Source organism: Acipenser ruthenus, chromosome 4, assembly GCF_902713425.1.
Source record: "Acipenser ruthenus chromosome 4, fAciRut3.2 maternal haplotype, whole genome shotgun sequence".
NCBI lineage: Eukaryota > Metazoa > Chordata > Actinopteri > Acipenseriformes > Acipenseridae > Acipenser > Acipenser ruthenus.
In genome coordinates this window covers 71,775,129-71,799,354 of record NC_081192.1, presented here as the reverse complement: position 1 = coordinate 71,799,354, position 24,226 = coordinate 71,775,129, and the positions used below count along the sequence as shown (strand labels likewise).

At 40.1% G+C, this 24,226-nt stretch overlaps 1 protein-coding gene across 3 annotated transcripts; it reads right to left on the bottom strand.

Moving 5' to 3' along the window:
* Positions 1-4,162: 4,162 nt before the first annotated feature.
* zgc:110269 (probable flap endonuclease 1 homolog) lies at positions 4,163-23,760 on the bottom strand. 3 transcript variants are annotated; one of them, XM_059022724.1, is made up of 13 exons: positions 23,237-23,760; positions 18,405-18,495; positions 12,216-12,318; positions 11,639-11,687; positions 11,317-11,378; positions 10,983-11,015; positions 10,247-10,350; positions 8,726-8,786; positions 8,558-8,626; positions 7,639-7,770; positions 7,077-7,228; positions 6,479-6,611; positions 4,163-5,389 (listed from the first exon to the last, which is right to left on the bottom strand). In XM_059022724.1, the coding sequence occupies exons 1-13, from the start codon at positions 23,316-23,318 to the stop codon at positions 5,342-5,344; spliced, it is 1,119 nt and encodes a 372-aa protein (XP_058878707.1). In that variant the 5' UTR covers positions 23,319-23,760; the 3' UTR covers positions 4,163-5,341. The 3 variants fall into 3 exon arrangements, with proteins under 3 accessions (XP_058878707.1, XP_058878706.1, XP_033856426.3); XM_059022723.1 differs by lacking the exon at positions 10,983-11,015 and having other exon boundaries at positions 10,247-10,383; positions 23,237-23,758; XM_034000535.3 differs by lacking the exons at positions 8,558-8,626; positions 10,983-11,015 and having other exon boundaries at positions 10,247-10,383; positions 23,237-23,755.
* Positions 23,761-24,226: the final 466 nt, after the last annotated feature.

Below are 24,226 nucleotides of genomic sequence, written 5' to 3'. Positions count from 1 at the left end.
TGCAAAAGGATCTAATGACTTACAGCACAAAAGGGATGTGCCAGAACCGTCTGTGACAGCTGGCTCTGTGGCTGCAGCTCCTTGACTCACCTCACCCGGAAGGCTGCCCCAAATACGGTTCAGTGGAAGGAGCCGTGCCAGAGAGCCTTTCTCGCTCTGAAGCGAAGGCTGTGTAGCAAGCCAGTGCTCTGCAGTCCTGATTTCAGTAGGAGTAAGCCAGCCTTAAATAACACAAACAATAATTTAAATAAATTGTTACATAACCGAGGGGAACGTGTGTAGGTAGACGGGGAACTCTGGCCACCCCAGTGTATAGAGAATAGCCGAGCGTAGGATGGAGACCTGAGCTGACCGGCTTATCAGCAGTGGGGGCACTGCGTAAGCAGCACCTTTATTTTGTAGTTTTATTACTGTGTTTTATTTTTCCTTTTTATTTCGCCTTTGGATTTCATTATTATTTCAGAGCACCTGCGCGTGCTGACAGATACAAGTGCAACTCCTGTTTACCATTGGTGGTATTAGGGGGAGTTGCAGCATCAGTGTCATCTGGCAGCAAATAATAAAAAGGAAAAAACAACATAAATAAAACTGGGCACCTGAGCGGTGTTGCAAATAAAAACTTCTGTCTCCCGTTTGTGTCAGTGAATTGCTCACCACCATTCCACAGGGCTGTACTCAAGCAACTGCATCCCCTTTGAAGAGTACTTGCAGGTACGCACTTTCCCCAAGATGGCCGACTTACTTTTTCCACCTACTGTCGGGTACGCCAGTCGAGAGGACCACATATAACCAGCCTTACATGGCGTCATTTCTGGTTGGGAGGGAGATTTACAGTTCAAATACCTTCGTTCTGTCACAGAGCCTTCCTTCAACTGATTCCTGAAATTTTGATCAAGTTCCCTCTGAACGACATTCCACAATTGGCATCTGATCACATTCTCTACCAGAATGACATGCCATGATATCAGAGTCTCACAAAAGAGTTATAAATGTTGATACGTCGCACCAAATGTCAAGCAGTTTACTTGCATCATTAAGACACTGTGATAAAGAATTATTTCCAAACTTGTACAAGCTGTTGCAGACCAGTTGTATAATCAGAGTTACCAGTGTTGAAGCAGAATGTTCTTTTTCTGTGCTTCGACATACCAAAACAGTGCAAAGGTCTACAATGGGGTAGATCGGTTGGCTGCTCTAATTCTAATAAAGAATACTCCGTTAAATAAATGTCAAAATATTGTTTACTTTAACAATATGTTTCGTATCAGGTTCCCCCCTCATGACAGTCTTGACCCCACCCCCCCCCACCCCTTCATGAAAGTCTGGACCCCCCCCCACCCCTTCATGAAAGTCTGGATCTACCCCTGTAAATACATTGGGCCTCATGCACTAAACGATGGTAAAATACCTGAAATACTGTGTGCCAAGGGAAACCCATACTGCGCACAAAAAAGGAGTTGTGACCGCTCTATTCACTAATCTACCGTTTTTCACTCAAGTAAAAGTCAACCTTGTGTAAAAGTCAAGCCCCCCATTCTGAGGGCGAGATTCGGGTATCCTTTTTTTTTTTTTTTTTTTTTTTAATTTGTTATTGAAACAGATGGCAAGTTTAGAGTAACAGAAAACAAAAAGTAACTCCTGAAATCAAAACTGTTGTTAGAGTGCACTTCAGGTGTTAGTTTTCCTAAATATATGTATTAGATATCCTGACTGCGTAAACTAGCCAGTATGGAGTATACACTAGTTAATGCTTAAAATCCCTAAGATTTATGCAAGATTCTCAAACCCAGTTCAGAATCAGAATTAGGGTACGGAGATACCTTATCAATAGGCGTTTAAAGGGAGGTAGAGAGATGATGCCTATGTTGGTCTCCAATGCGTATTTATTTATTTTATTACAGTGTACTTGTATAGTCACAATGACATACAGTAGCCTCCAGGACTGGCATATGCTATAGTGCTAAGCATCATTATCCTTGCATTGCAGGTGCCATCACTGTCACTTCTGAGGACACACGCTCTGCCACTCTCGACTCCCACTCACCAGGGCTTGTGGCATCTGAGGAGATGGTGATCTTGGTGCTAGGGCCTGTTGGGAGGAAGAGGAGGAGGTGTGTGCCAGTGGTAGGAATGACACCGGGGAGCAGCCTCGGGATAACCACACTATCCCGGTCCAGGAGCTGGATCCGGATGCGAATTCGGAGCCCATGCCACACAGTGCAGCGGAGTACAACGAAGCCATATATGCTCTTCAGAGAAGACAGTATGAGTTGCTTCAGTCCACCCTTCCTGACATTAACAGACACTTGTCTGAACACACCGCAGCAATGCAGAGCCAGAGTGTTGCATGTTTAACTCTGCAAATAAATATTTGTTGGTTCAACTTCATATCCCTCTGGTTTATGCATTTATATTAATCAAATGTACGCACATCACTAGCTCTGTCAATTTAACCTTTTACATTCCAAAAGGTGTTCGGGGAACCTCTTTTGTTAACGTTTAATTGTATTTATGACTGCACCTCAACTCTCTGGGGGTACAATATGCAGAATAATATGTCAAAATACAAATTACTTTCACATTAGCATGTGCATTACAAAGAATATATTGTGAGGATTCTTAAGCGCATGACAGTGTTCTCTATTTGTTTTGTCTGTCTTATATTCAAGTTAAATATGTACTTGCATTGAAAATAATTGTGGATGACATGTTCTCTCACTACTCTCCCACTGGCCATGTTGTGTTCCTCCTCGATGTCCTCTGCAGGGGTGGTCAGCATCAATATTGGCATCGTCACTATCCCCTGCTAGTGCATTGTTGGCAGCCATGTTATGCAGAATGCAACATGCACAAATTATTTTACATACTTTGCAGGGCAACACTGTAGCACACCACCAGAGCTATCTAAACATATGAATGTACGCTCAATAATAGCGCGTGTAGCCCCGTGTGCTGTATTGTACCGAATCTCTGGCTGCGTTGTGGGGTCCGACAACGGTGTAAGCAGCCAGGGTCTGATACAATTAATATTGGGGATAGGAAGCTGTATTACACAAAAGAGAAGATTGACAATTGGAGTGGGAAAAACACAAGCAGAAAAATGCTGACACAAATTGTGGTTGGCTGATGTCTCTAAATTTTCTTGGTGTTAACCCTGATCCAGACACACTGGCACAGCGTGTTAATATCGATAAGCATGGCCTTGCACACAACAAAATACTGCAATAAGATGAAGCTTGCGAAAAAAACAACTCCATATGGAACGAGTTGATAGTTCTGTTGTAAGAAATGTGTGCTTGGTTACAGTCTCCTCATACAGAAGGGGCTTGTATTTTTGCTTTTTGCCTGAAGCTGTACCTGTAGTTCTATTAAACAAACTCTAAAAAATAAACTTATCTTGGAAGAACTTGTTCAGTGTTTTTTTTTTGTGCAAGAAAGGCATAACTAGACTTCCACTCAGAATTGACTATGATAATAATTGTTTTTACTATAGTGAATAAAAAACTATTTTTTAACACAACATAAAAAGACAAACTGAACATTTGACAACAGTAGTTGTAGGTTTTTATAGCAAAATTAGTAATGTTGTTATTGATGTTGTACTGGTACTGCAGTTATGGTTGTTTGATGTTTATGATTATTTCATACCCCTGCTTGGGTTTGAAAAAAAAAAGGATATTATCCTTTTGTCATACAAAAAACACAGAAGGCTACATAAAATATAAGAAAATATGAACTTGCATTAACTTTTACATGCATGTTGAAAATCTCCTTGTTTTAATAAAAGAGGTTTGTCACTATTTGTAGAACACTTACTTTCTTCTACATACACTATTTGAACTAAAAATATTACTGGGGCTGGAATTCAATTTTACCAATACCACCTCTAGATTTAATGTGTCTTTTTAAAAGTCCCAAATAGCAATAAATCTGATAAGTATGTAGACCAAATGGGGCTAAAACTGTCAGAACATCAATCATCTTTATCACAGTTTGGTCATTTTTAAACACCATTATAAATATGGGTGTATAGGCTCGTCTAGTCCAGATTCTACTCAAATCAGTGTGAAGAAGTTCGTCATCCGAAAGGTCTGTCAACCCATCAACATGTTCGGCAGCAAAAAAAAAAATAATAATAATAATTCTTTCGGGTCGGTAAGCATTCTTGGTTATGTAAAGCAATTTATTATGCTCTCCAAAATACATTTAGTATTTTAACATTAATAAGTTTTAACTAACAGCCTAAAAAAAAGAAGTGAAGATCGTGTTTAAATGTTAATTCATTTTAAGTATACAGACGGTCTTTGTTTCTGTGGTTGTAGGAGGAGCTAACGACAATGACACTGTGGCAAGCAGAGAGAGAGAGAGAGACAGCTGCAAAGCTGCTTCATTGAATAGGAATGGAAGTCCACACCAGGAGGTAGGGAGGCCCGTGGCCCGAAATCAGTTCCATGAGACCGACAAGAGGCCTTAAATCCCACAATTCCTTGTGTTACAGACCTGATGGGAAAATGCCACCTCTCTAAATACTCAAATGTACACTTGACAAAAAACAACATTAAGAATAGCTATTACATTTTTTTTTCTCCAGGTTTACTGACAGATTACATAATATTTTGTATTGTACACATGGGACATTTTTACTTTTTGACACACCTTTTATCTTAAAATACCAATTCTATTGAAAGACCATTTAAAGATTTAAAGAGACAATGTCACAAAGTGGTTATATTCCAAAGAACATCACTGTACCCCCTACCGTTGCCGTGATATTAAAGAGTAAGTAGCGGGGTTCTGAAAAATATAGCGTCATACGTCCCCACGGGTTTGAGATCGGTCCTCTAAATCACTACAAAATATAACAAGTGCTCTGGCTTTTCTTTTCTGTACCTTATCGTGGATCATTATTGCTGTGTTACCTGTTTGAAAATGTTGGCAATAATCCTTACACTATTAGTGCAGTAGAACGGACATTTTGATAAGAGCTTTGAAACAGACGTTGGTTGCAAGTGTAAAAAGTTATTTAAACAGCTGTAGCAACACGTGGGGACGTGTAACGCCCTATTTTTTAGAACCCTGATACTTACTTTTCAATGGTTGAAAACCAGAGTTTAACATAAAAACAAAAGTTATAATCCTAACCATATAATACAAGAGATCCTGACACAGGACAGTCACTTCCACAGAGATCTCAGTCTTCACCAGGGAAACAAACTCCTCCAGCTCTAATCCAGTCACAGTCTTCTTGATAAACAGTTCAGATGTCTGCCCATCAATAGAGGTGTCATCCATATCCAGTCAACTGTTACACTTGCTGTATCCCAGTGGAAATGCTCTCTATCTAGAATTTCGATTTCTTGCTGACGGTTTGGTCCACAGCATCTGGTGCCTTTCACAAGAAAAATATTGTTATTTATTCATCAGGGTTTGCCTAAAAATCAACTGTGACTTTTCCAAGGTTTTGATCTAGTTAACATAAATACTAAAAACCTACATAGCGTTCTGATATGTTTAGCTATTTTTATTTTTTTTGTAATTGAAACAGGTTGTTTCAAATGTTGAACTGTAGAGAAAGCTTGTTGTAGCTAACCAATTTGCAGGTCTGAAAGAACTAATGTACTTTCATTTTAAAACTTGCAATCTTGTAGTGCACTAGGGTTAAGAAAGTTCTCAGTGTTCTTTCACTTCCTAGGTCATTTTACAAAGCATGCCACTTGCTGCAATGCATTTCAGTCAATAGGGGAAGCAGCAGGTTAGTTCATGACAGGAAAAAAAGGCATTGAAGAGGTGGGGACAATTTTACTCTTCAGGTGAGATGATTAAGGAAGTTCAAGACTAACTAAAAGCAACATTTGCAAACAGATTTCTTAAGTACCAGATATAATGTTTTAAATAGAAAATACATGTTTGCTATACCATCTGGACAAAGCAACCGGAAGTGATGCGCTTTATGTTAACAATACAGGTTGTTTGGTGTCTTTAAGAATGACACAGACCGAATTATCTAAATTTGGAATAATAGTGTCATCCTTTGGCACTACAAGTTACTGCAGCTATCGGTTACATGCACAAGTCTACTAGGGGGAAGTTAGCAACATTTCCCTTGTTTCTTTAAGCACTCTTGTGTAGATACCATCTGGGCTGGGGGATGTCAGGTTGATTTACACTAAATGTAGATCGTGGGAGGACTGTCTGGAACTGGAGTATTACCTTGATGTCTGGCGCCTCACTGTTGAAAACCCGAATAAATTATCCATTCAAGACATTGTTGTTGTTTATCATCCTCTACTATGGTTCCCCTACTGTTTATAAAACAAATGGTATGTTTGCTATATAGCGAGCGTTTCTTTCAAAACTGCATGTGATATCTACATAGTGGATGGAAGTCTCAGGTATCACATGTCTCTGATGCATGATGTTAGGTAAAGTCTGATATCTTACCTGTCTTGTATTCACTATGGTAGTTATGGTATATTACCTGTCTGCTTCGTGTCACTCTGAAGAAATCGTCCATGCGTGTTTGATGCTGTTTCCCCTCACCAGACCCTCTCTGCTTCCTGTCCTCCCGCACTCTACGAAACTTCTCCATCCTGCGCCTTATTCGTTCCTCCCTGCCGATACAGCCAGGTTATACATCTCTGTAAACAGGTGTGTTTGTTCCTGTGCACTAACTAGCATGAAAACATTTCGACAAGTCCCTCATTACCATGACAACTTTAAATGATAAGTCCATTATGACTTGATTAGATGGTTTAGTTTTTGAGTTTTACTTTCAATCAGGTGAAGTCCAATCAACCTGCCACCAGACTGCAGATGCACTCCCTGCACAGCTGGTATTAGGAGTGGACCCCCCATCTGACATACTGGACTTTAGATGGTGCCATGTTGTCCTTTATGCCTGAGGCACAGGTAGTGAATTAACAGTGTTGTGTAATGCCTTCTTGTAACAAATATCCATGCAAAATGAAATCACCCTTTAATTGGCCAGCTAACCAGGTTCACTATAGTAATATTATTTTCTCACTAATACATTTTGTTATCTTTAGAAGCATTAGAAGAAATCGAGTCAGATTTACTTGACATATTTCTCATGTGACAAGAAGTTCACCAGCCCTTCCTCGTCTGGCTCCTCCCAGCTTAGCGATCGGCTTGTCTGATTAGCTACCTCGGGATCCAAGAAGAGTTTGCGAGCGTCAAGGTATTTCCAGTTCTCAGGGACTGGGTGTGTCTGCGAGAGAGAGCGACAGAGAGAGTGGGTGCTATATGTAAACTACCTGCTATTAACTAAACATGGCTGGGGCCTACTTAAGAAAAAAATACATTGGTATATTAAAATTAATAATAATAAAAAAAAGAATATTACCTTAATATTGGGAATTAAACACCACGTCACATTTATTACTAAGTAGGACATAATGCACCTTTCCAGTAAGGTAAAAAAAAAAATACATGAAATACTTAAGGAAAAGCATAGAACACCAAAGATTTTTACTAGTTTCTCTTTAGTACTTCTACATAGGCTTATAATACAGTGCTTTAGTCATTTGTGTTAAATGTGAACGCGTGCATGCAAACCAGTGATGTCTTTCACATGTTATCATAAGCTTTTTTCTATAACTGTGCAGGTCCCCAGCATACCGTTCGGTTGATATTTAGAAGAACATCCTCAATGGTTTTGTGTTGCTGAATAAGGGCCAGTGCTCGCTTCGGTCCCAGGCCGCCAATCTTCTCACAATAATCACAGCCAAGCAAAATACACAGATCTACAAACTAAAAGACAGAAAGGAAGAGAAAGAAACCACAAGTGATCGTGTCTCTCTCTGCTTATTGAGTGGGTTGTCTTTCGTAAACGTAAACCAGGCAACATTGTAGGAAGAACTGGTGTTTAAATACTCAATAAAGATAAAGGTAATTCATTAATTAATATGTATAATGGTTTTCAATTGATTAGCACTCTTAGTTATTAATTTAAAGATTGCATAGATAATAATTGAGCTTAAAACATTTCTGTGATGCCACCCTTTGATCTTTTGATTGATCAATCCTACAAATCTTCTAAATAAGTGTGGCTTTGAAGAGAAGGGGAGTGTGGGGCAGATATATTGTTGATTAACAAAACCACTGTGTGCTACGAAAGTTACTGGTACTTTTATTCTTTTACATGTTTTGCAAACAGTTCACAAACCATTTTGTGCACTAGGTACCTCAACTGAAGAACAGCTCAATGTAGAAGATTTAGGCTACTGGAAATACCCACGATGTGACATAATCCACCGCTGGGATACTGAAACCTGAAGGGTACCAGACCACAGATGGAATTCTGAGCACACCGTATTACTAATGGAATATTGTGGAAAACATTTGTATTTATTTGCAACAAAAACTAGTGCTACAGAAAATCACGAACTTTCAAACATATCTCATTACTACAATTACCAAATTGAGCCTCAGCTCTGGAATTCTAAGGAGTTAATGGAAAAGACGATGGGCCCCAAATGCTATCACAAATTGCACATGCTGAAGTTTAATTATAAAATATGTTTCACCTTTTACCTACTTCTATGGTCCTACAACACTGATCATTTCTCTGCTCTTTCATGGCAAATATACTTCCCATGATACAGGCCTACAAAAAGTGAAACAGAGGTCAGCCTTCCTAAAATATGTCTTTTCAGTTAAAGGAAGGAGATTACCTAAAAATATCTACCAGGTACAGAGGCCTTACCTGCTCGTGTGTGAGTCCCAGTGTCTTCAGCACCTTTGGCAAGGAGTACTCCACCACACCCCTGAGAAGAGACAGTGAGTGAGAGAGTGTGAAAGCAATAGACTGGAGGGTAAACTGCTATGTGCAAATTTATCCCATAATTATTTAGTTGTCCTACGTGGCCTAAAGCAGTATTTTATATACAAATGTATTGACATACAGACTATGGACAACACAGAGCCAGTATTACGTGCATACAAGTTATAACAATACCTGTAAAATGTATTGAACCTTGCTGTGCTGTTCCCTGTTTTCCCGGATAACTTGATCACTACTTTTACATTATGAACTGCATCAGGCAACTTCAATCTATCCTGAAGCTTGTGGTATATTTACATTTTTGGCTAAACTTCCGGAGTCTGTGCCTTCATTCTTTACGCTCAAGTGGTAGCAGGTGCACCACGACAAAAGTCAGTGGATTCACCTATTCATTATTCTCACTCAAGATCCTAACTGTTACAGACAGTAGCTGCATAGGTTGCTAGGATAAGGTCTGGCCTGGCCATACATGCAACAGTGTCATCTGGGATAAATGGCCTATCGGTTTTAGATGTTTTGCCGGTAATTGTAAATTAAATACCAAGACCGCTCTGATTATGAGCTGAGGTTAGAACTAGTGTTCAGTTGTCATCTCATGTCCATTTCCCAATCAGAAGTTGGTCATTCCGAACTGACATTCCAGCATTTTGGATAGACTATTTATTCATTTTTTTATGTTATGGTAATGTTACTGTAAAAATAGAAAGACTTTGAATTATTAAAACATCAACCAACTGAAAAACCTCCTTAAAAGTATCTTTATGTATATTGTGAAAGAAAGAAATAAAACAGAACAGCATTTCACTCTTTTTTTTAATACAGTGCCTATAGAAAGTCTTCACCTTTTGTTGCCTTATAGCCTGGAATTAAAATGCATAAAAATTTTTTTTTTCATTTATCTACACATCCTACCACACTACTTCCCAGTGAAAAAAATATTCTAGAAATTTGTAGAAAATTAATTAAAAATAAAAACTGAAATAGCTTGGTTGGATAAATGTCCACCGCCCTTATAATAGCAATCCTAAATTAGCTCAGGTGTAACCAATCAAAGAGGTGGGTCACTCCAACATTGGAAAATGAGAGAATGGCAAAACACAGCATGAAAACATTTTAAGGTAAGATCAAATTTGTGTAATTGAAAAAGAATACATGTACAAGTTAACCTCATTGGTATTTTATCTGCTTTTCAGTATCAGTATGAAAAGCGCTGGTTTACTCTGCTTTCACAAGAGAAACAGATTCCATTCAACTGGAACTACTGTGGCAAAGACACCAGGACTGTACTATAAAATTAATAATGTAGCATGTATTCTGTAGATATACATGTGGGTAATTGTGACATTTCATGGGCTCCATGAAACTCTGTTTTCATATTACATTTCCAATATAAAGTCTGTCAGGGATCGTTCATCGGGATGTGCTTTCCTCTGTGAGGTTTACCTGTGCTCTTTGGTACCGATCTGGCGGATTAGCAGTGAGCTCCCAAACGGCAGAACATCCATGTCCTCTGAAGCCACTCCATCCACTTCACCACACTTCACCAACTCTGCACATAGAGCTTCAGCTTCACTGGGGGCCTGTGAGGGTGGGAGAGTGAGAGTGAGAATCACCACACTTCACCAACTCTGCACACAGAGCTACAGCTTCACTGGGGGCCTGTGAGATTGGGAGAGTGAGAGTGAGAATCACCACACTTCACCAACTCTGCACACAGAGCTACAGCTTCACTGGGGGCCTGTGAGATTGGGAGAGTGAGAGTGAGAATCACCACACTTCACCAACTCTGCACACAGAGCTACAGCTTCACTGGGGGCCTGTGAGAGTGGGACAGTGAGAGTGAGAATCACCATGCTTCACTCACTCTGCACACAGAGCTTCAGCTTCACTGGGGGCCTGTGAGGGTGGGAGAGTGAGAGTGAGAATCACCATGCTTCACCACCTCTGCACACAGAGTTTCAACTTCACTGGGGGCCTGTGAGAGTGGGACAGTGAGAGTGAGAATCACCACACTTCATCAACTCTGCACACAGAGCTTCAGCTTCACTGGGGGCCTGTGAGAGTGGGACAGTGAGAGTGAGAATCACCACACTTCACCAACTCTGCACACAGAGCTTCAGCTTCACTGGGGGCCTGTGAAAGTGGGACAATGAGAGTGAGAATCACCATGCTTCACCACCTCTGCACACAGAGCTTCAGCTTCACTGGGGGCCTGTGAGAGTGGGACAGTGAGAGTGAGAATCACCATGCTTCACTCACTGCACACAGAGCTTCAACTTCACTGGGGGCCTGTGAGAGTGGGAGAGTGAGAATGAGAATCGCCATGCTTCACTCACTCTGCACACAGAGCTTCAGCTTCACTGGGGGCTTGGGAGAGAGTGGTAGAGCTGCCTCCATGACTTCTGAGGCCACAAAGTTTGAAAGGGTTAGAGAAAGTTTGACCACATAAAAGAGAGAGTTGTTTTTTCAAATCACTTCAATAAAATTAAAATATCACATCTACCAACATTTACCTGGAGATATGGTACTCCTAACAGCTTTAGTATTTTCTGGCAGTCCTGTACTTGGTTGGAGACTAGAAAAAATAAGAACATTAATCAACCGCTGTGATGGCCATTTTAATTCCTTTAATGTGCCTCAACTTCCTAGCCAGTGTTGTATGCCATGAGGAATGGACCACAATCCTACAGTTTGTGGAGTCAATGCCACACCAACTCAATGCAAAAAGACAAACCAATATTAGGTGGGGGTTTCCACAAAGTGGCCAATGTGTATATGTTTATTATTATTAAAGATGTCTCTCTGCCTGCCTGCCTGCTTGTCTCTTGGTCTCACCTGGCCTTTGTGTCCTGGTATACCCTCCAGCCTCAGCTCGCCTCTCCAGCTGTAGAAAAACACACAAAACCTGGTCAAGCCATAAAGAGCAGCCTTGATAGCTGTTTTTTAGGATGAGAACATCATCACTCAAGGTGCATTCACATGCCAATATTCCCTCTTAAACAGAAAAGAGGGCATAAAACTAAAGATATTGTAAATGAAAACCAGTGTTTACTGCTGAACTGTTCTTTCTGGATTCTGCAGTTTGTTTTATTGAACCACACTGGCACCGTGTGGGTGAGGATGGTTCCCTTGCTTGGAAATCCCTCCCCTCCCCTACAGCCTTTTAAGTGTGGAACACTAGAAGGCAAAACAGACTAGAAATCAATATCAAAGACCTGGTCTGTTTGCAGAACCCAGGTCTAGTTACCCATCATTATCTTTTATTCACACATCTCCAACACAGAAATGTGCTTATGTATCCAATATGTACATACTCACGTACACTCACACAGGCATGCACTTAGAACCAGCAGTAATCAGAAGAGATACTCAGCACAGCTTCTCTTAGTTACAGTAATACAATTATTCTCACCAGCGCCACTTTCTGCTCAGGCGGGAGTCCATCGAAGACATAGACTGGCCTGATGTCATTCTCTAAGAAATGCAGCGTGCGGTAGAACAAACCGACCAGGGGGCTGAAAAAGAAAATAATTCGAAATGGGAACAAAAACAAAGCATCCCCAGGGGGGAAATCTAAGGCGAATGTCATACCAGATGTGAAGTCGGCATCTGGAATTGGATATGAGACTTAAACACTTGCAAAGTAGCAGTGACAGACTTACAAAAATATAGAAGGTCCCTTCACAGGGATACTTTAAAAATGGACACTTGGATATATTTATGAATTGCTGAATATTTTTATTATTATTATTATTTGAGTGCATACAATAATGGTTTCATACAGATCTGTCTACATATTACCACCCCCAACCCCCAAAATAAAATATTTATTTAGTTAACATTATTTTGAAATATTTATACAACCAAAGCAGTGCTTTCACAATGTGTTCATTTATTACACAACATTTATAGAAAATGGGATGATTGTGTATTACCCCTGGTGTCCCTGGAAACATACGAGATGCCAAAAAGGTGTTGTACCCCTTTTACCCCCAAACACACACATACAGACGTGCTCAAATTTGTTAGTACCCTTACAGCTCATTGAAATAATGCTTCATTCCTCCTGAAAAGTGATGAAATTAAAAGCTATTTTATCATGTATACTTGCATCCCTTTGGTATGTCATAGAATAAAGCAAAGAAGCTGTGAAAAGAGATTAATTAATGCTTATTTTATAAAGATATTCTAAAATGGCCTGGACACATTTGTTGGTACCCCTTAGAAAAGATAATAAATAATTGGATTATAGTGATATTTCAAACTAATTCGTTTCTTTAATTAGTATCACACATGTCTCCAATCTTGTAATCAGTCATTCAACCTATTTAAATGGAGAAAAGTAGTCACTGTGCTGTTTGGTATCATTGTGTGCACCACACTGAACATGGACCAGAGAAAGCAAAGGAGAGAGTTCTCTGAGGAGATCAGAAAGAAAATAATAGACAAGCATGGTAAAGGTGAAGGCTACAAGACCATCTCCAAGCAGCTTGATGTTCCTGTGACAACAGTTGCAAATATTATTAAGAAGTTTAAGATCCATGGAACTGTAGCCAACCTCCCTGGGCGCGGCCACAAGAGGAAAATTGACCCCAGAGTGAACAGAAGGATAGTGCGAATGATAGAAAAAGAACCAAGGATAACTGCCAAAGAGATACAAGCTGAACTCCAAGGTGAAGGTACGTCAGTTTCTGATCGCACCATCCGTCGCTTTTTGAGCGAAAGTGGGCTCCATGGAAGAAGACCCAGGAGGACTCCACTTCTGAAAGAAAAACATAAAAAAGCCAGACTGGAATTTGCTAAAATGCATATTGACAAGCCACAATCCTCCTGGGAGAATGTCCTTTGGATAGATGAGTCAAAACTGGAGCTTTTTGGCAAGTCACATCAGCTCTATGTTCACAGACGAAAAAATGAAGCTTTCAAAGAAAAGAACACCATACCTACAGTGAAACATGGAGGAGGCTCGGTTATGTTTTGGGGCTGCTTTGCTGCGCCTGGCACAGGGTGCCTTGAATCTGTGCAGGGCACAATGAAATCTCAAGACTATCAAGGCATTCTGGAGCGAAACGTACTGCCCAGTGTCAGAAAGCTCTGTCTCAGTCGCAGGTCATGGGTCCTCCAACAGGATAATGACCCAAAACACACAGCTAAAAGCACCCAAGAATGGATAAGAACAAAACATTGGACTATTCTGAAGTGGCCTTCTATGAGTCCTGATCTGAATCCTATCGAACATCTATGGAAAGAGCTGAAACCTGCAGTCTGGAGAAGGCACCCATCAAACCTGAGACAGCTGGAGCAGTTTGCTCAGGAAGAGTGGGCCAAACTACCTGTTAACAGGTGCAGAAGTCTCATTGAGAGCTACAGAAAACGTTTGATTGCAGTGATTGCCTCTAAAGGTTGTGCAACAAAATATTAGGTTAGCGGTCCCATCATTTTTGTCCATGCCATTTTCATTTGTTTTCTTATTTACAATATTATGTTGAATAAAAAATCAAAAGCAAAGTCTGATTTCTATTAAATATGGAATAAACAATGGTGGATGCCAATTACTTTTGTCAGTTTCAAGTTATTTCAGAGAAAATTGTGCATTCTTCGTTTTTTGTGGAGGGGTACCAACAAATTTGAGCACGTCTGTATATATATAAAAAAAGTTCAAGGGGGTGTAGACTTTCTATAGGCACTGTATATACATTGCTTATAGAAAGTATACATCCCCTTGAACTTTTTTCACATTTTGTTGTGTCAGTGCCTCAGAGTTTCATGCATTTAAATGAGGATTTTTTTCCACTTATCTACACACCATACTCAACACTGTTAAGGGGAAAAAAAGCTTTTATTTAGAAAAAAATTATATATTAAAAATACAAAACTGAAAGATCATAATTGGATAAGTCTCCACCCCTCTGTGTTAATACTTGGTGGAAGCACCTTTGGCAGCAATTACAGCTGTGAGTCTGTTGGGATAGGTCTCTACCAACTTTGCACACCTAGATTTGGCAATATTTGACCATTCTTCTTTACAAAACTGTTCAAGCTCTGTCAAGTTCCTTGGGGAGCGTTGATGGACAGCAATCTTCAAGTCATGCCACAAATTTTTGATTGGATTTAGGTTGGGGTTCTGACTGAGCCACTCAAGGACATTTACCTTTTTGTTCCTTAGCCACTCCAGTTTAACTTTGACTGTGTGCTTTGTCGTTGTCATGCTGAAAGGTGAACTTCTGTTCCAGTTTCAGCTTTGTTGCAGAGGGCAGCAGGTTTTCCTCAAGGACTTCTCTGTATTTTGCTCCATTCATTGTCCCTTCTATCCTGACAAGTGCCCCAGTCCCTGCCGATGAGAAACATCCCCATAACATGATGCTGCCACCACCATGCTTCACAGTAGGGATGGTGTTCTTTGGGTGATGCGCTGTGTTGGGTTGCGCCAAACATAACGCTTTACATTTAGGCCAAAAAGTTCAATTTTAGTTTCGTCAGACCACAAAACTTTTTGCCACATGGCTACAGAATCTCCTGAGTGTTTTTTTGCATACTTCAAACGGGATTCAAGGTGGGCGTTCTTGAGTAATGGCTTCCTTCTTGCCACCCTACCATACAGGCCAGATTTGTGGAGTGCTTGGGATATTGTTGTCACATGCACACTTTGACCAGTCTTGGCCATAAAAGCCCGTAGCTCTTGCAAAGTTGCCATTGGCCTCTTGGTAGCCTCTCTGATCAGTCTCCTTCTTGCTCGGTCATCCAGTTTGGAGGGACGGCCTGATCTAGGCAGGGTCTTGGTGGTGCCATACACCTTCCACTTCTTAATAATCGTCTTGACCGTGCTCCAAGGGATATTCAAGGCCTTTGATATTTTTTTATACCCATCCCCTGATCTGTGCTTTTCAACAACTTTGTCCCGGAGTTCTTTTGAAAGCGCCTTGGTGCTCATGGTTGAGTCTTTGCTTTGAAATGTACTACCCAGCAGAATCACTACAATTTAACACAGGTGGAGGCCACTTAACTTGGTGTGTGATTTTGAAGGCGATTTTAATGTTACGACTAATTAACCTGTGAGTAATATTCCTACTGATATTATTCCTACTAATATTCCTACTGTCCATCTATCGTGTACAATCACCCTTTAGAGGTAAAAGCTGCTTTATGCCCCTGTGGAAGGATGGTGGGCAATTCACTAACACACACAGGAGACAGAAGTTTTACTTGCAACACCGCACTGGTGCCCAGTTTTATTATTTTCTGTTGGCTTTATTTTTTTTAGCCCGCAGAGGGCGCTGTTGTCTGTGGCCTGAATACCGACAACGGTAGTCAGGTCCACAGTAATACCAATACAGGTACTGGCAGGCGCACTCACAGGTGCTCAAAAATAATAATGAAAACCAAAGGCGAAACAAAAATGGGAAAATAAAAACTAGTAATAAAACTACAAAACAAAAGTGTTGCTTACGCAGTGCCCTAACTGCCGCTAAGCCGGTCAGTACGGGTCTGCAACCTAAGCTCAGCTATTACACTGGGGTGGCCAGAGTTCCCTGTATAACTACATACGTCCCCTCGGGTACGTCATTATTTCTTTTACTTCTTGGTTTATTTTAAGGCAGGCTGTCTCACTCAGCCGTGCTTGCCTGGTCTTTGTTTACATTGGCGTCTTCCGCCAGCGTCACTGGGTATCCTCTCTCCGGCCACTCAAATGCATAACCAAGCACAGTACTTATGGGCCGAGCAATCCCCCAAGGCCTGCCTCTCAGCTACTCAGAGAGTTGGAAAGCCAACACACCCTCTTCTACACCTCTCCGTGTCATTGCCATGACTGACAGGTGGGTCTTATGAGGCTGCCACCCTCTTCCTGTAGAACCACGGATGCGCCAGACAATCAGCACAGACCTCCCCCCACCTGTTACAGCCCCCTATAAATCATAATGCTTCAATTGAGACCTACTGCAGACTGGTTAAAAGAGATGTAACTGCTTTACTTATAAATAAACGTCAATATAGATATTTTCCTAATCTAAACAAAGATGAGATATGTGCATTACAGGACTTAAAAAATTATGAGACCATCACAATTAAATCTGCCGATAAGGGTGTTGGTATAGTTGTACAGAACAAGGCTGACTATACACGAGAGAGGTATGTTTTACAAAACAGATCCCAATTTAAAATTCAAGGAGGAAATTAACTTAATTCTACATGACCTTTTATGTAAGAAATAACCCACTCCAGGGTGTGCTTGGGTGTGTTGTGAGGCACAAGGTCGCAGGCCAAGTTCCTTCAAGCACCCAGGAAGTGCGGTAAGAATTGTCTTACTGCACACCCTGGAGTGGGTTATTTCGCTTATAAAATGACTACATTTGTTTTTGAAAATAATTACACAAACTAGCTTTTTTTAAGACAACAAACCAGTCCCTGAATACATATATTTTGTACTTTTTTATTTGCCATAAACATTACATTGAACATTCCCATTTATAGTAAACGTTTCCAGATAAAATGGCATTTGGGAATTGAAAGCAGACTGATTTCCCACATCTGAGGGAGGCTTCACGGAACAGCCAAACACTCCAGTGGCACTTGACATCGAGGGAGGAGCTTCCGAGTGTCCTTCCCGTCCGTGGCGAGCACAATACAATTATATGCCGAACCCGACCTTGTTTAAAAGCCCAATGGTAGTGTCAGAAGGGAGCAGGAAAGATTTTAATTTTGTCTTAAATATGTTTCTGAAATCAGAGGATAGTGGTGAGATGTATCTGTTGTGTCTTATTTAAACATTGCATACTCACTAGTCAGTTTTATAAGGTGATATTCAGTTTAATGGTATATATTATATGCTGAGTGAGACTTGCGTGGTGATTTCTCAGATGGCTTTTGAATAGTGTTACTGCTACTGCTTACCTCAGAGTTTTCTTTGTTCTGTTCTCTGACTAAATACCACAGTGTATTTGCTATTTTTTCTGCAATTCTTAGTGACAGAGATGAAAAAAAGAGATTGTTGTGTGATTTAAATGCTGTTTCAGTTGTATGTTGACATTTTTACCTACAGAAACACTGTTTAGATAATTGTTACTATTAAAGTGTAGAAATATTAATAGATCAGGTAAGTAAATTGGTCTATGATGTCATAGCTGTGGGGTCAGACAACTACACGGTCATGCGATCTTATTAAGCCAATCATAGCACTTAATTTACCCAAGGCAGCAGTGTGGAGTAGTGGTTAGGGCTCTGGACTCTTGACTGGAGGGTCGTGGGTTCAATCCCAGATAGGGGACACTGCTGTTGCACCCTTGAGCAAGGTACTTTACCTAGATTGCTCCAGTAAAAACCCAACTGTATAAATGGGTAATTGTATGTAAAAATAATGTGATATCACCCTGGATAAGGGTTGTAAGCTAAGAAATAAATATATATATATAATATATATATATAATAAATATATATATATATATGGCTAAAATGTTGACAATTTACCACTTTAGGTACAAGATTGACTTTGATACCACAAGTGATCATATTAGTGCTATAGTACTTTAACATATTTGTTGATTTAAAGCCCCCCCCCCCCCCGAGGTCTTGCCCCTGGACCAGAGGGGGCGGTCCGGTCTCTCACCTGAGGTGTGATCCATCGCGGTTGCGGATCTCAGGGGCGGCCGTGCGGAACTGAAATAGCACAATAGAGGCATCCACAGCGATCTTCTTACCTGGAAGAGGTAAACACATACTGTCAAGAAAGTAAGTCTTTCTTACAATAAAATTCCAAAAACATGAACACCATCTTATTTAAGGGCAGCCTAGAGCTGATCAATGCTGTATAGTGTGTCCACTAGTTCTTAAGATTCCCTGTGCGTCAATTAGTCCAAAATGAGTGTTAATTGGAGTCTGTAACACCAGCCCTATAAGCTCAACAGTAGTATTTATATTCTCTCCCTCACCGTGTGTTATACGTAGGGCTTGAAGTTTTCGGTTTTAACCAATAATAACCGAAAAAAACACCCCTGAATGCCAATTTAAAAGATTTGTTTTTTTAATTTTTTAAGCCAATAAATGTGGGTTTTGGCAACATATTTTAAATAATGTCAACATCCATCACTCTCTTTCTACACACAGAAAAGAGCTTTCAAAAGGCAGGCAGAGTGCAAAGACCTTGCAACTGATCAATCATCAATTTCGTGCACTACATAATACATGTAATTTGCTTAGCAACTGGCTTAACGACCACCAAACAAACCTGCAAAATGCCGTCGCCAGTTCATTTTTATGGCATTACAGTCTTATAATGCAAAACCCCCAAAGTTATACCACGTTTTTTTTTTGCAAAAGCCTCAATATTTTATGTTAAAAAACCAAGACGGTTAATTTAAGGGTGGTCAATACTAGGACTTTAATCTCTGATAAAGGATCTTGAATGTTATCTTTCAAACAACGTTAATCACTGTTCCAAATCAATATGCAGGATAATACATGAATATAGTATTCAAATATTGTACCTTTATTCTGCTTGATTGTGACCCCTGGTCCTTGTTTCTTTTTTCAGGTCGAAAAAGTCCCTTGGGTCAACAGTGTCAATACCTTTTAGAATTTTTAATGCTTGAATCAGATCGCCGCGTAGTCTTCTTTGTTCAAGACTGAATAGATTCAATTCTTTCAGCCTGTCTGCATATGACATGCCTTTTAAACCCGGAAAATAATTCTGGTCGCTCTTCTTTGCATGCTTTCTAGAGAAGCAATATCCTTTTTGTGGCGAGGTGACCAGAACTGAACACAGTATTCTAGATGAGGTCTTACTAATGCATTGTAAAGTTTTAACATTACTTCCCTTGATTTAAATTCAACACTTTTCACAATACATCCAAGCATCTTGTTGGCAAGAATTATATAAAGACTACACATCAACCTTCTTCCCTAACAACGGCTGACATTGAGGCAATTGTGATACTTTTGGAAAGAAGAAGACAACGCCATCAGCGCAGGTGTCCCACACCCTACACCTTCAGACCCCATCAGGACCTAACACAACTTCCTGATCACCTCCTGGTTGATCATTTTCGGTTTGATCGTAACACTATAGAATACTTGTGTGATGTGCTTCGACCTCATCTAATGTCTCGGTATGCATGCAACCATTCCATATCTATGGAGACAAAGGTCTGTGCCGCTTTGGCATTCTATGCCACAAGCTCCTTTCAAACCACAATAGGGGATAGAGTGGGAGCGTGCCAGAGCACCATCAGCAACCTCATAACATCTGAGACAGATGCGCTGGTGGCTGCTTCTGACCGATTCATTAAATTTCCACCTGTTGAAAGCCATCATCAAGTAAAACAACAATTCTATAGTGTAGCAGGGTTCCTCAGTATAATAGGGGCACTTGATTGCACAGATAAAGCAATCAAGTCCCCTGGGGAACATGCATATGCGTATCCGAACTGAATGCGTTTCCACTCCCTTAACGTGCAAATGACAACATCAGATTGCAAAATCACCAGCGTCATGTCACATTTCCCAAGATCATGCCATGACTCCTACTTTCTGCGGCAAAGTCCCCTCGAAGCATCTGGAAGAGAAGGACACCTCGGCACAGGTCACCTCATTGGTAAGTGCATGTGCGTTTAATACTTGATACATCATGTTATATCAGTACTGTACTGTTATGTAATACGTGCGGTAACTGCGTTAAGCTGATTATATATATTTTCTCTGTTCCTCCTTCAGGTGACAGTGGCTATCCTCTCCACCCCTGGCTTTTAACACTTGTGAAAAATCCACAGGCCAAGGCGGAAAGGCGCTACAATGAGGCCCTGTGCCGAAGCTGCAGTGTTGTAGAGAGGACATTCGGTCTCCGTAAAATGTGTTTCCGTTGCCTGGATAGATCAGATGGAGCCCTACAATACAAGCCCTCAAAGTGTGCTCGCATCATCATTGCATGCTGTGTTCCCAGAGCCAAAGAAAACGCCAGCAAATCATCCAGCAACATTTTATGTAGGTAGGTATACAAATATATTTTATACACAAACTGAGCCAGAATAATTATTACATGATACTGTATATTCCCACATTCCAGCACATCCTAAGCCTTACATTGCACTTTGAAATAGGCTATCAAAAAAAAATTGGTGTGTTTAAATATGATAATGCATTAAAAAATACAAATGTAAACCAAAAGAACATTTATTAAAATGCAATATTATTTTCTGCTATATATTTTTTTTTTTTGGAAGGATTTTCCAGTTCAGCAGAGGTCTTCCAGATGTTTAGGGGCCATCTCCTCTTCATCTCCAGCCCCTGTCCCTGGCCCTGCCCCTGCCCCTTCTGAAAGGCATGGTCTCAGGTGGAGGTACAGGCTCAAAAGCACAGGTTTGGGGCAGTGGAGCACTGTGTTCCTGGCAGTCCTGGACAAATCTGACAGGAGCAAGTGAAGGGACAGGCAATGTGTGAGGGTGAGTGCATGTGCATAGATCTAACGGTGCATTCTAGGGTGGGGTGTGGTGATAAGTGACATACTGGGGGTGGGGAGGGTTGTTGGGAACCTACACCTTATGTGATGGCACTGAAAAGTATCAGAATAAATTTGCCAATTAGCAATACTGTGCTGAAATTAATATGCGTTTTTCAACCAAGTAGCCAAAGCACAACGAGCTCGAGAGACATCATCCAGCTTGCAATTCTTTTCCCACAGATTGTTCTTGGAAATATGCTGGACAGCCTAAAAATGGACTGACTTGACGGCTCTTAGACGGGATCTGGCAGCTGATGACAACTGGCACAAAACTGCAGTCTGTTTACACCTAGCAGAGAGCCACGCTTTCTGACACTAGAACAAGAACATTTGAACATGTTTTTTTGTCAGTTGAACCTTATAAAAACATCTGTCTGTAGATATTCTTGATCAAATTCTGACTACCAAGACTGCTGTTAAAAACAGCACCAACTTAAGACCAGTGAAACAATTTTTTTTGGCCACCAGCTGCCACTGATGTGAACCTTTTAGTGGTGGCTGGTGGGCAAAATAAAAATGGGGAGGCAGAAAAAAAAGAAGAGGGCTTGGGGTCCCTTTAAGCCACCAACAGCAGTAGAATCTTATTATTGTATTCTGACTGACAACACTTTTCAAATTATTACTTATTAACTTGGCAGACGCCTTTATCCAAGGTGGCTTACATGGCAGTATTGTACAGGGTTACAATGCAAGATGAATATTTAAATACAGTATAGTATTTTCTTAAACGCATTTTCTCCACTAGCCAACAGAGAAAAGAAAACAGAAGGCCGTCATTGTTTATTCTAATAAACCTAACTGTTCAACACTGCTAGCGTATGTTTAACAATGCACAGTACACAACAGAAATATAGCATTTAGTTTTCAAGATCACGCCACTAACATACTGTGCATAATATATTTTCTAAACAAAGTTGTTAAGGCAGGAGAAAGGCAGAAAAAAATCAAGCACATCCTATCGACTTAATTTGCTAAACTTAAATAAATGACCAACAAAATAATGATATACTGCACTGGCAAAAGGGGGGTGAAGAAGTTTGCCTGCGCTGGGGAAAATAAACAAATACTGCTGGGACTAAAATAATATAAATACAACTTCCAACAAACACTAACAGAAAAAACACTAGATTATTAATGAAACTTTGAAAATATATCTTGCTTTACTGACGCTACAGGTGTCACAATGCAATGGACATACGGGCGCGCAGTGTTTATCTGGTAAACGCTGAAAGGTGTTTCCATTCAGCAGAACTGCAGTGGAAAAGTACAACTCACGTAATCCATAATACTAAGCAGATAGGAGTTTATAAAGGAAACTTGCCTCTTCTGAGGAGCCAGAACTGTATAAGTATGTTAAATCTAGGGTTTTGGTTAAAATGCTATTTTTCTTGCATTTTAGCCAATAGTTTGTTGTTGAAATTTTGAAACCTTAGTATGATTTATGTTTCACTTTGAAATTTTGAGGAGGCAGTGTCTCCCTTGCCTTCTCTAGGAGCTTCCACTGCAACCTTCATACTGTATATCTTAACTTGAGGTCTAGTATTTTACAAAATCTTTCTTATATTTCTAAAAAAAAGTGTCAGTGAGAACTATTTGTGCATCCTCAGCACCCGATTACACACATTAAAAGATAGATACAGTATTCTGCTGTGCTAAATGTATTTAGTACAATGTTCTCTGATTTTCAAAAAACAAAGAAACTAAAACAATTAAAATATCAAATCAATACGGTTATACAATATATTGCACATGATTACTTGAGTTTAGGTGAACGCTGTGCCCATGCATCTTGCCACCTGTGTGACGTTACTGAAGAAACTCGATTATTTATAAATAAAATAGTATGTGTAAATGGATGCGGACTAATTTAACTAAAAGCAACCGAACCCCTCCCCTCCTCCACCAAAAAAAGGAAATTACCTTAAATAATATAATAATTACGATACCTGAATAGTCACTTATTGTTTTGTGAGAGATCGCATCCGGCGCAACATTGCGTATTAATTCTGCCAGTTTCACAATACCCATTATTATTGTTCAGTAGTATAATGCTCCTCTCTCTGTTTGGTTATTAAACCAATTTCAAGGAAGTAAATTCGACTTTTAAGTTCCTGTCAGATGGATCCGGCTGGCAGCGCTGGCGGAAATTTTGAAACCTTAGTATGATAATAAAAAAAATAAAAAAAATAATGGAGTTCACTGCAACACAGCATTATGGAAGAAAAAAAAAATGGCGTTTGTATTTCCCTCAAAATAACTACTACTGGTATGAATTTAATCTGCTCGCTATCTTTTTATATGGATTCTGCAAATCGTGTGACACATGAGTTTATCTGCATAGCAACCCTTCCTACTTTCTCCTGTTTGGCTGGAAGTGACAGCATCGCATTATTAATGTGAGAGTGGGGCTCAGATAGACCCGAGTCATCCAGGTTACTGCGGCCTGCAGCTAGTGTCTCATAGATAGCGGCTGTCTCACAGGGGCTTTCTCATAGCGGAAGCTGAAGTTGTCACATGGTATGCAGTATGTAGTGGGCGGTATGGCAGTTGTATAAACAAGGAAGTAAAGCTTACAACTATGTTTTCATTAATAGCCAACCGAAATGCATTCATCTTCACGCTAATTAGAAAATAATATGTGGAATGTTAAAATTCTATTGCACTTTAGTGTCCATCTGAATGGGGTATTTAACGGGGTAATGATATGTGATAGGTCATGTTTCAAATGCTTGCGCTGGTATTTCATGTAATTGCTTGTAATGTGTGCTTTAGCTAAGTACATCTTGTACCATATGTTGTTTGTTTTTGTTAACTTTCTCTGGTAGATGTGCCTTTGCTCCCTTACCAAAAAGTACCGTAGTAGTCGTACTATAGTACTTTATAGTACTAGTCCATCATATTTGTACTGTAGTACTTTATCGTATACTAGAGGACAT

What these genes read in the sequence shown, in the direction of transcription:
- zgc:110269 (XM_059022724.1), bottom strand. Translation starts at nt 23,318, where the DNA reads ATGGGTATTGTGAAACTGGCAGAATTAATACGCAATGTTGCGCCGGAT. An exon ending in TACCAGGACACAAAGGCCAG is followed by an intron (nt 11,379 to 11,638) that starts GTGAGACCAAGA and finishes TATTTTTTCTAG; the next exon opens with TCTCCAACCAAGTACAGGAC. An exon ending in TCACATGAGAAATATGTCAA is followed by an intron (nt 6,612 to 7,076) that starts GTAAATCTGACT and finishes CTGTATCGGCAG; the next exon opens with GGAGGAACGAATAAGGCGCA.